Source organism: Protomyctophum parallelum, assembly GCF_964188405.1.
Source record: "Protomyctophum parallelum genome assembly, chromosome: 18".
Lineage (NCBI taxonomy): Eukaryota > Metazoa > Chordata > Actinopteri > Myctophiformes > Myctophidae > Protomyctophum > Protomyctophum parallelum.
Genome location: NC_139716.1, coordinates 29,681,105 through 29,692,801, shown reverse-complemented (window position 1 = coordinate 29,692,801; position 11,697 = coordinate 29,681,105). Strand labels below are relative to the sequence as shown.

General features: G+C 47.4%; 1 protein-coding gene across 1 annotated transcript; it reads right to left on the bottom strand.

The window, feature by feature from the left end:
• Positions 1-4,545: 4,545 nt before the first annotated feature.
• LOC310876073 (uncharacterized protein) lies at positions 4,546-11,208 on the bottom strand (the record flags this gene model as incomplete). Its single annotated transcript, XM_083789520.1, has 3 exons — positions 4,546-4,788; positions 5,647-9,050; positions 11,133-11,208. 3 exons carry the CDS (start codon positions 11,206-11,208, stop codon positions 4,546-4,548), a joined length of 3,723 nt encoding a protein of 1,240 aa, XP_083645646.1.
• Between the last annotated feature and the right edge of the window lie 489 nt (positions 11,209-11,697).

Genomic DNA, 11,697 nt, shown 5'->3' with positions numbered 1-11,697 from the left:
TACCCTATGCTGTGTGCAAGTAGCCTAGTGACCGCGGTTAGTTATAGCCTGCCCCCGTGACCTTGATCACTGACCTCTACTAATCTGCTTTTGATGCGCCGTGGGAAAACTATAGACTTACACTGGTTTTATTAATCATTCTAGAAAACGAATGGGGGTCAGAGACTATACGTAGGCTATAACTTAATATAGGCTACTTACATAACATGAAACTTTAAGAAAAATGTCACTTCCCCCCGCCTATTGCCTAATATGCCTACACTAGTTACAGGAGATAAATTAAGTTAACAATAGTTCGTCCAGCAACTAGTTTGCCTGATGATCAACATATTGACCATGGCGCCCTCTTGTGGATACAGAGAGCAATTCATTCAATATAAAAATAACGTTTTTTATATATTGTTTATTATTTATTACTTTCACCACTTGCTTAATACGTTTTATTAATGTATTCATCGATTCTTTTCTGGATATTATCATTACTAATTATCAATTATTAATTATGATTGTGATAATGATTATTATTATTATTGATTATTATAGGCCTATTGCTAATTGTTAATAACAAATAGACTACATTTATCAATATTTTATTTTAATTTATATCGGGAGCAAAATCGTGGGTTGCATTTTGGGGACCTCGCGCCTTGATGTTGTGGAAGACTGAGTGCCCTTCCAGTGCATGCATAAAGTGAATGGCGAATCGAGTGGCAAAGTGAGTTTAACATTGTTTGATGGCATTTAATGCTATCAGATAGGACTTTTCTGCGTGGATGTATGGGCTGTCAAGGCCAGAAAGTAGTTTTTTGCCACTCAGTAGGCGTTCTCCCATAACTTCCGGGTATGATGATGATGTCATGCGCATACCCTCTCTATACAGGATCTCCTCACTGGTCAACAAAAACACCTTGAAGACCCTGACAGGAGCCCTCATACAAGGTTTCTTTGACTATATGCATGCACCTCTTGGTACCACATCACATCAAAGGCCCTTTAAACAAGGCTCCAGACGTTCCAAAACAAACTGGTCAGGCTGACCAGTTTGACGACAGTTGACGACAGAGTACAGCATCTTGCAATGGATCTGGTCCACAAGATTCGCTACACCACCAAGATACCCATGTCTAAATAATGTCAACGAAGTCCACACCCACAACGCCAGAGGGAGTTCAACAAACCATGTGCAACCCAGATTCGGCACAAACAAGGGACTCAATTATTTTTGCTCCTATGCCACCAGAATGTGGAACGCCCTACCAACAGTCATTAAGACATGCAAATCCCTTGACTCCTTCAAAACCACTCTCAAAGGACACCTGTAAAACCTGAATCCCTCACCCACCCCTTTCCCCCTCACTGTATATATTTTCCCCCCCTTTTTCCCTCCTCTATGGTGATTTTCCTGTTTTTGGCTATATAGAAGTGTATATTTGTACGTCTCTGAATGTTATGATGAATTGAACATGGTGGACCCTATTGTACCTGTACCTGTTACCTAACAAGTGTAATGCTTTATGGTGTCGTCCACAGTTAACAGCTTTGTATTGAGTTGAAATTTAGGCCTACTGTAATTCTCCAAACTGTTAATAAATACTGCAATGGATTGTCCATCCATAGATGTGCCATTATGTGTTCTATGATCAAAGCCATCAATGCTCATCATCATCATCACTCCCTCCTCCTTCCTCTCAAAGTGAGAGCTCCGATCATCATCATCATCACAACACTGACTCATCACATCACAAATCATCGCTCTCCTTTGATTGAGACACGTCTGTGGACAAACTTCTCACACATGGCTCCTTTCAGGCCCTTTGTCTACTAACCACTCTCTACCCTGGCCATTCTTCTCCGTGGATACCAGTTGTCATGGTTTCAGGAGCGCCCCAGTAGGCTACGGCAGGGATTAGAGGCGGCCATTTTGGGGACAGCTGGGCCAGGTTGGTCCCTATTGCCCTCCGCCCTGCTCCCAGTCATTCTGGGGGGAAGAGGGGTAGCATTGTGTGAGGATTAGAGCTTCCTGTGTGTCGGCCCATTACACAAGGAGGGGGCGGGGGGCAGCAAGAGAGGGGGAGAGAGAGAGAAATGAAAGAGAAAATGAAAGAGGGTGAGTATGAAAGCGAGTATGACAGAGAGAGAGAGGAGGGTGGAGGGAGGGTGGCACCCTTTACAGCTGCACCCTCAATCACACTCATACAGGCTCTGATTATCCCTTTCACACACAACACACGCACACACTCACAAAACGGAGGAACTGAGACATATGAAAAGAAATTGAAGGCAAAAAAGGCAGAATTAGCAGACAGCTAGACCAGACAAAAGAGCCCACATCCAGACACACTGAGCGTCACCAATATAAAACTGACCAACAATGTATAGTCAGACCAACAAAGAGTCACGCAAGCTGCACAGCGCGGTCAGAAACCTTGTATCTCCATTTTACAACTTTTTATGTAAGACAATGGTGCTGACCCCCATCCTCATAGACAACACAAAGGTGGTCATCCTCACATCAACAGCGTTTTATTTATTTTTTTAGAACTCACACAATAACCACATGTCATATCACGACTACAAAGAAATAACATTACAAGATAAAAGTGTATGAAAACAATAGTCGAGCTACTAAGTGGGAATGTAGTGAGTGCAGACAGTTCCTGCAGGGGCAGAAAATGTAACTCTCAAGTGCTTTGAGAGAGAGAGAGAGAGAGAGAGAGAGGGAGAGAGAGACAGACAGACAGAGGGGGGATACACAGCTAAATCCAGTGTTCATTTTAAACCCTGAATTTAACCACTTAAACGGTATATACAGTACTTGTCGATCAGAGGCCCCCAGGTGTCTATATTAGGCCCCCTCCATTTCCCCCTAAACCAAATTTCTTCGGCAAAAATAGCTGATCACCAGCCTCACAACTTGACGCTTTGTGATCTTGTAGATCTGCTATTTTTGCCAAATGTTTGCCCCCAGATAATAGGGATGCTAGGGTTCATCACTCCCGATTGCACTGTGTTGCAACACTAAACACTAGTGGGTAAATCTAGGCTGAACCATGTTTTCTTTTTCTTCTTCCTTTGTTCAAAGTTCCACAACAGTTCATCAGGAGACTCTGCAGATCATACTATTAGCAGACTAATAGAAAACTGGTTACAATCATCATTTGCTACTCGTAACACTGACGGCTAAATGTACCGCAATTGCTCACCGATTTCACCGTTAATCTAAAACAATCATCGCCCTCATCGGCATTATGTCCATTATTAACATCAACAATAACATAGTATCACCATCGTTGTGTTTCCATAGGCAGCCAAGCAGCAGAGGACACAGTGCATGTCAATACACCAGAAACATCAATTCAGCAGCATCACATTGAGAACGTAAGAATAAAAAAAGGGCAAATGATGTAATTGCAGTTTAAGAATGGCCACCACTAAGTAGGCCTGTTTTGGTATGTAACTTATTTTTGTAAAAAAATCTAGTAATCTCATCATTCTTGAATCGAATAATCTCAGTTTACAGCTCACACTGTTTGTCATTATCTGTGCTCGGAAATGTCTGTCAGTAGACACGCACATAGCCCTGGCCCAGGGCTTACAGCGAGTCTCTCTCTGACGCCCTGTGGAAGTCCCTTCCGCAGCCCTCTGGTGATATTCTCACTCCCGTGCGCAGGTTTTCAAATCCCAGCAAATAAACAAAACAACGTAACTACTCACCGAACCAAAGCCTGCTAGACCTTGGTAAAAGTCTATTCTCGTAGCTGGGAAGCCTCTCAGGTCCCCAGTTTCTCTCTAAAATGCACTGTGTGCCATTTTAATAACGCAATGTACCCTGAATTTACCGGGCAGAGTCATTTCTTCTACTATGGCATTTCCGGGTTTTACCTGCGCCGATCTGGTTGGATTCATTTTATTTAATGATTAAAATAGTGCATTTTAGAGAGAAACTGGGGACCTGAGAGGCTTCCCAGCTACGAGAATAGACTTTTACCAAGGTCTAGCAGGCTTTGTTTCGGTGAGTAGTTACGTCGTTTTGTTTATTTGCTGGGATTTGAAAACCCGCGCACGGTGAGAATATCACCAGAGGGCTGCGGAAGGGACTTCCACAGGGCGTCAGAGAGACTCGCTGTAAGCACTGGACCAGGGCTAACACGCACACTGCATCGTGTGACATTGAATCTCATCTCATCTTGACAGTTCTGTGACATGCATAACATAAGGCCTCACCGTGTTCTTTGAAGTACAAAAATAGCTAAATTGACTCTAGCAGTACTTTCACAGTCATTTACATGTTACGCTAAAACGCAACACACGCACACGCACACGCACACGCACACGCGCACACACACACACACACACACACACACACACACACACACACACACACACACACACACACACACACACACACACACATTTTGAATAATATAGAAATACAGACATGAATTAGAATCAATACTTTTTGAACAAAAATAAGAAAGGAAATATCCTAGTTAAAAAAATAATACATTCCCTTGTCAAAAATGAGTCGGGGCATTCAGCCAGTCATCATTTGTAGACTGTTGAAGTGTCCATTGGTTTCTCCCCATCCACACTTGCTCCTACACTGATTGGTAGAGGCTCGGGTTTATTGCCTTTCTCAGGAGATATAGCCAATCCTTGTTTTTCATCCAGCTGTCCGGTGTTCTTATTGGGTGATTTTGAACCGCACTCATCCACATTATCATTGTCACTGGCTTGAACCTTGGGAGCGGGGTTGGTTGCAGTCCCCGGGTGCGTTTTCATGTGGCCCTGTTGATGGTAGTCACAAGAATCTTTGGTTTATGATCAAGACATTTTACTCATTGTGTCCATAATGAAACAATCCTTTCACATGAAAATACAGTCATTATTGTAGATTCTCTGCACATACTATATACGCTTTAACCCATTCTGAATGGGAACCCCTTTTGGTGTTAGCATTATGTTATGCTTTAGCTATTGAAAAATAGCAGATCTACAAGCTCATAGCGCGCCACCAAGTGGCGCGCTACGAGCTTGTAGGTCTGCTATTTTTGAAAAATGTAAGAACGACTGACATAGAAACATAGCCTTTTCTGAAAACTGTCAGGATGTAGAAGACATTTTTAGAAAATGTCAGGTCAAAATGGGTTAAATGCTACAGTTACACAGTACAGTATACCTACAGTATATGCATATTGATACATTTTACTGTATTAAGTATTCGGTACCTGCTGTACGTACATGACTACGATCCATCTTACTGTGATAGATTTCACATTAAATTAATTCATACATGTCTGGTCAGTCTATTTATATGCCACTTGTATTGTCGTTGATAGAATGCACATGATACCTACTGGCGCATATGGCCAGGTCAGATGTTATGTCATCCTTCCTTATACTATATATTTTTTTATAATGTTCTTATTTGTACTAGTGTTACTAGTCTTAAGTTTATTCTGTACGTGTTTTCTACAGTTACCTGTATCTATATTTCATCCTTACTGCCTGCCTGCCTGCCTGTCTGTCTGTCTATACCTATGCCTATAACATGACATCTTTTTCATTTCATCATAAATATTCCAACTTGATTATTGACTAAATTCAGGAAAAACACTGTACCCACTGTAATCCTTGTGTGCTTACCTTAAGACCACTGCGGCTTGCGTAGGCCTTCCCACATTGGGAACAGCTGTAAGGTTTGTCAGGGCGAGGAGGCTGGGTAGGTGGCGTTGGGGTTGGTGGGGGAGGCTCAGTGTCCTCTACAGGTTTTTCTAGGGGGGCCTCCTCAACAGGGACCTCCTTCACCTGCTCCGAGTCAAGGACCGGTAAAGTCTTCCTGGGTGTGGTGGTGATCCCGTTGTCTCTCTCGGGCTCTTTCGTTATATCGATAGAGGGTTCTTGCTCTTCTGGAAGTGCTTTAGGACTTGCAGGAGGCGTGAGTGCAGGTAAGGGGTTGTCAGCGATGGGAGACTTTGGAGAACACTCGGAGCCGAGCGTGAGGCCGGACGTGAGGCATGAGGTAGCGCTAGCTTGACTTTCTGTAGACAAGGCAGGAACATTGCTAACTTCACTCGGAGTCGGCACTACTTCACTCTGTACCACGTCGCTCTCCACCTTGGGCTTTGAAACGCAGAGGGAAAGAGGAGCGTCTTCTTCCTCTGGTTTACCACTAACTACAGACGTGTCAGAACCGGCTGAGGGTGCTTTGAGAGAGATCGCGCTGCCTGGGTCAGCCTGGTCCTTCGGGTATGCAGAGCCATTCACAGGGCTATCCTGAAACGAGGGGTTGTCGCCGAGACACAGGGGGTCCTCCACTCCCGCTGGGGAGGGATTATGGATCGGGGGTGGGCTAAGGCTGGGCATGGACGCCTCAGATTGTTCCATCTTCACAGAGATCAGGTTGGCAGTTGGTGTTTGCTTGGAAATTAACCCTGGGTCCAGGACACTGATCTGAGATTTATAGTTGCTGCCCATTGTTAAGGCCAGGGGGAGGATTTGTTGGAAATTGGACGCAGAGCCCAACGAGTCAATATTTCCATCGGTCAGGCTTGTGTGTTCCGGTTCTTCAAAAGGCACTTCGTCCTCCGGCGGTATCTGCCCTCCGAGGTGCAGGCGGATATGGTGCTGGAGCACAAGAGCGTTGGTAAACTTGCGTGGACACAGTGGACAAGAGTTCTGAGTGCGGGCGTTGGCCGGACGAGCGCGGTGGGTAGCCAGGTGGGCCCGCAGGCTGCCTTTGGTGGAGAAAGAGCGGCCACACAGCTTACAGGGGAAGGGGCGCTCTCCCAGGTGCGTGGCCTGGTGCAAGCGCAGTGCCCTGGGGCAGCTGAGGACGCGCAGGCACACCCCGCACTGGTTGGTGGCCAGTGTGTTGGGCAGAGTAGAGGTGCCACCAGCCATGGTGGCGGTGGAACCGAGGATTCCCTGGCTGCTCATCGGTGCCCCGTTAGTGGCACTCGGGCTGAGGCCGAGAGCGGCTAACATCTCCCTGCGGTAGGCAGTGGTGGTGGTGAGGTCCTGCCCGTGGGTGTTATCGGCCGAATTCTGGAACGAGGTGGACGGGCAAAAGGAAGAGGAGGCCACTCCGTGGGGCCGCTTCTCGAGCTTCTGCACCAACCGCTGCAACTTGGACGTGTCCGAGGTCTGGGTGGAGGGAGCGGGAGAGGAAGAGGAGGGAGAGGAGGTTGGCAGTTTGGGGAACGGGGGGAAGGGGAAGGGCAGCTGATGAGAGGCGAGGTGGGAGGCGGACGGGTGGGCCGGGGGCCGGAGAAGGGCGAGGTGGTGGGGGGAGGCGCCTCCGGGAAAGAGGATCTTGGGGAGGTGGGCCAGCTGGGAGTACTGAGCGCTCGGGTGAAGGGCAGAGTGAGGAGGCGTGTTCTCGTCAAAGCGCTGCTGCTTTGCTCCTTTGAACTGGTTGATGATGGATGCGGAAGACGAGGCCGAGGCGGAGGAAGAGGGCAGTACGTTGCCAGATGTGCCCGCGGCGGCCGCAGCGGAGGCTCGGTTGAGCTGCAGCAGTGAATGTGCAGTGGACAACAGTGCCATGTCCACAGAGGGAGGCAGGGGTAGAGAGGACGGGGAGGGGCGACCGGAGCCACCGGACAGGAACGCTAACCCCATGCTCTCTGCCATCCCTGGAACGCTGCCTTTAATCCCGTTGAATGGCTCCTCGTCGTCTGCCCGCCGCTTCCTCCGTCTCTGGCCGGAACTGGGGATGGGGTTAGCCTGGATCGGCTCACATAGTGCTGGGGGAAGCAGGGAGAGGGAAAGTTCCGGGTTCTGCTCCCTGTGTCGCAAGAAGTGGGCTTTGAGGTTGCCCCTGGTGGTGAAACGGCTGAGGCAAACTGGACACTGATAGGGCCTCTCACCCGTGTGCGACCTGAGGTGGATCTGAAGGGACGAATCGCTGCTCAAGACCTTGCCGCAGAACCTGCAGGCATGCTGAGGACGCCCCAGCGAAGAGGCAGATCCCAGGGAGGAGCTAGGCTGCAGGAGGTCCAGTGAGTGGCTTGAGGTGGGGAGAGGAGGCGTGGTGAAACTGATGCCATTGCCGTGACTGAACAAAGAGGAGGTGTTGGAGGATTTCTCATGGAGGTAACGAGGCGGCAGGCCCAGCGACAGGGAGAGGGGGTGCAGGGAGGCAACAGAGGCGCTGATAGAGGACGACATAGAGGAGGAAGGCAATGATGAAGAGACAGATGATGACGTCGCTCTGATTCCATTTATGTGTGAAACACTGGACTTAGATCCAGAGGACTGAGGGAACAGGGAGGACGGGAGGCTTGTAAGGAGTGCCATTGAGGTTGAGGTCGCTGGAGGAGCAGGAGAGGGGGGTGTTGGCGAGGGAGACCCGGCTTCATTTGATTTCTGGCGGATCTCCACTTTGCCGGCTTGTGAGGTAATATCCGGGGCAAAGACGGCCCCACCGAGACGCAGCACATGCCTGCAGATCTCCTCTGTCATTTGCATCTGGTGGATCTGCCTCTGCTGTAATAGCCTCAGCTCCTCCAAGAGCACGGCCAGCGTTGGGGGCACTTGGATTTGTCCCCGTTGCCGCGAAGGGCTAGGGACCTGCCGCTGACCCAGGCTGGGGCTGGAGCTCTCGCGGTGGGGCGGTGCACACTGGGAAGAGGAGGAAGATGAGGATGAAGAGGTGGAGGCAGTGGTGGTAGCAGAGCAACCCATCTGCGGAGAGCTCATGGTGGAGTGAGAGAGGCCTTGATGGGACAGGGTGTGGGAGCCTGAGGTCTGACCCAACGGAGGAGGCGAGTGGGTCTGGGATGAGAGGGAAGGGTGAGGGAAGTCTGGGGAGAGGGAAGAGTGGGTGTTGGGGAGCGAGGTGGTGTAAGGGACAATGTGATTTGGCCAGTGGGGAGGAGGCGAGCTTTCAATGGGCAAAGAGGGCGCGTGGAGCCCACCGGGGGATGGGCGAGGGGCCAGTGGCGGCTGGCAGTCCTGGAGAGAGGTGGGGGATGAGGAGGAGGAACCTGATGATGTCAGCTCTGAACCAAGCGAAGTTGAGGGTGACTTCACGGCCAGGTGGTCATCTATGTATAGAAAGAAAGAGAATAGCTTTATAATAACTTCATTCATGTAAAATAAATTATGTATTTCTCTATACAATAACTGCCTGCATAGTGCATACAGTATCTTGGATGCAGGAATATAATAATAATAATAATAATAAACATTCACTTATGTTTAATGAGTCAATGATTTGTTTATTTAGCTTTACAAATTTGAAAGCATGCCAAAAGAGTCTACTTCAAACTTCAAAAAGAAGTCCTAACAGGAAATTGCCTCCAATAGGCTATACACAAACAAACAACACAGAGAAACTCCTTTATGTCTTTGTAATGTCTTGTCTCAATCTGTGCACACCACAGCAAAACTCCTCAAACGTCTTGCACACACAAAAAAGCTTACAGACCACCTTGCTGCTATGACAACACATTTTAGAGGACAATAGACATCACCAAGACAACCCATAACCCCTCTTAACCCACCCCCTCCCTGCAGCAGTTACGTCTTTCATCTCCCTATTCACCCTTCCCCCCTTACGTCACAGTGGAGGTTAAGGGTCAGGCCATGCTAAGGGTTCTGGGCACTGTCCGGGCACTCTGATTGGTCAACTGATCTGACCTTTGCAGCTCAGGGGTCAAATTCTTTCAGAATCTTGAGCACAGAGTGAGAAAGACTAAAAAAGAAAAACGAAGGGGGGAGGGTAGCAACAATGGAGAGACAAACTAACTATTCCCTCCTGGAGAGATATAGTGATGGAATGAATGACTGTACCTCACTGAAATTCCTTCTGTGGTCCTTTTCAATAGACCCAGCCCCACAGGGCATGCAAAAATAGTTTCCCAGGAAAACTTCCACTTTCCTTTGTGGAAGTCTACCTGCCGAGATTGTTAGGGGCAAGTGCCTAAAGTTTAAAGCAGTGCAGCGTTAAGCCAGCCTATGCTGCCATCACACAAAGTGCGTGTGCATTCTCTCTCCCCTCCCGAATCTTTTCCTTCCCTTCTTCATCTAAACCCCCAACCGCGTAGGAGTATATACAGTCAATAGGAGTATAGGACTAGGGTGAGAAAGAGAGAGAGGGGACAGAACTATTGAGAGGGTATAAAATGGGGGAAGGAGGAAAACACAAGGAAGAAAGGCATGGAGAGAGAAAGACAGAGCGAGAGAAGAGAATAGAGGGGTAGAATATTAATCTTTACCAAAATCACTCCCATCCCCCCGCCCATGCACCTTATTGTTAACAAATAGGAGAGTGCTCTACACACACTAATGAAAGACCTCCAGCAGACAGCAATGGGTAGCCTGTTGGTTTCCTAGACTAGAGGTCTAGGAAAATGGCCACAGTTGTGATAGTAATCCTACTCTATTCAAATCAGAGAGACAAGTTTACTGGCAACAATCTGCTGGATATGTCTCCCACCTGCACAAGAAGCATCTCTGCCTTCCATATTGCTATCCATCCATTGCTATTTTTAAACATGCACCTTGTCTACAGGTATATGGGACATTTCATATTTCACTGTGCCCTTTTCTCTTCTTTTTCAACTCTTTTTCTTTGTTCCTTTCTTATTTCTGCCTATCCTAATTCTTCAATGTAACTGTAGCTAATGATGAGAGCTTGCACAACAACTACTTTCGCCCACTGTTTTACACCTATAATTGTGTGAAGTGACAATGAAAATTCTGATTGTGATTTCTGACAATGTAGGCTACCTGAATCCTCCATTATTTATGGGGCCGTTACAATGAGTGGCTAAGCACGATGCGTTTCTCGAGTGGACAAAACTTTTTTTAAACTTAAACTACGGTATACAAACTTTAAGTGTATTAAATCAGGTTAGTTATTTGACTACAAGGTGAAATAAAGACAAGCATAAATTAGCCTAACTATTTTATTTTAAATAAATAAACACTGTTATGCCAATGAACAACATAAATTTGGGTTTTGGTGAAGATGATTTGCTAGCCTAGTAATTCCATAATCACACTTTTTTTGGACGACCTAGTGCTGCAGAACTGTTGCGTCCTCATCAAAGTGGTCACACAATATTCAGGAATGTAGGCCTAGGCCTAAATAAACGAATTAATTAATACATAACTTTTCTCACCGTTAGATAGAAGCCGTGTGCCCCCCGGGTCCGCATTAACGAGTTGCTGGGGTCGTTTCTGCTTCCGGCGTGACATGATTCACGAGGACACAGAGAGAGAGGGGGGCATCAGTAGATTCAATGGCACTGGGTCGTTGTCTGTAGCCTACTTGCACGGGCTACTACCATCCACAAGTCAAAGGCCAACAAAACTCGCAAGGTAGCCTATTTAGGAAGGAGAAATTTTTAAATTTGAAATTCTTCAAGGTGATTTCTGTGTTAGAAACAGGGGGGTTAGAGGTATGGTAATCCGTAGGTCTGCACTGTGTCATATGAAGCCGCCGTCAGGACGTGTGTGGGGCTGTTTTCTAAAGTCTCTTCTCCCCCAAACTTGTCCTGTTTGCGCCCCTCCTCTCAGACTGCACACACACAGTCACACACACACACACACACACACACACACACACACACACACACACACACACACACACACACACACACATACAACCACTCCTTGTTCTTCAATGATATTTGCATTTCAATGGCGTGTAACACACAGGCTCTCGGGTTCTCTCTCCTCCGCTTA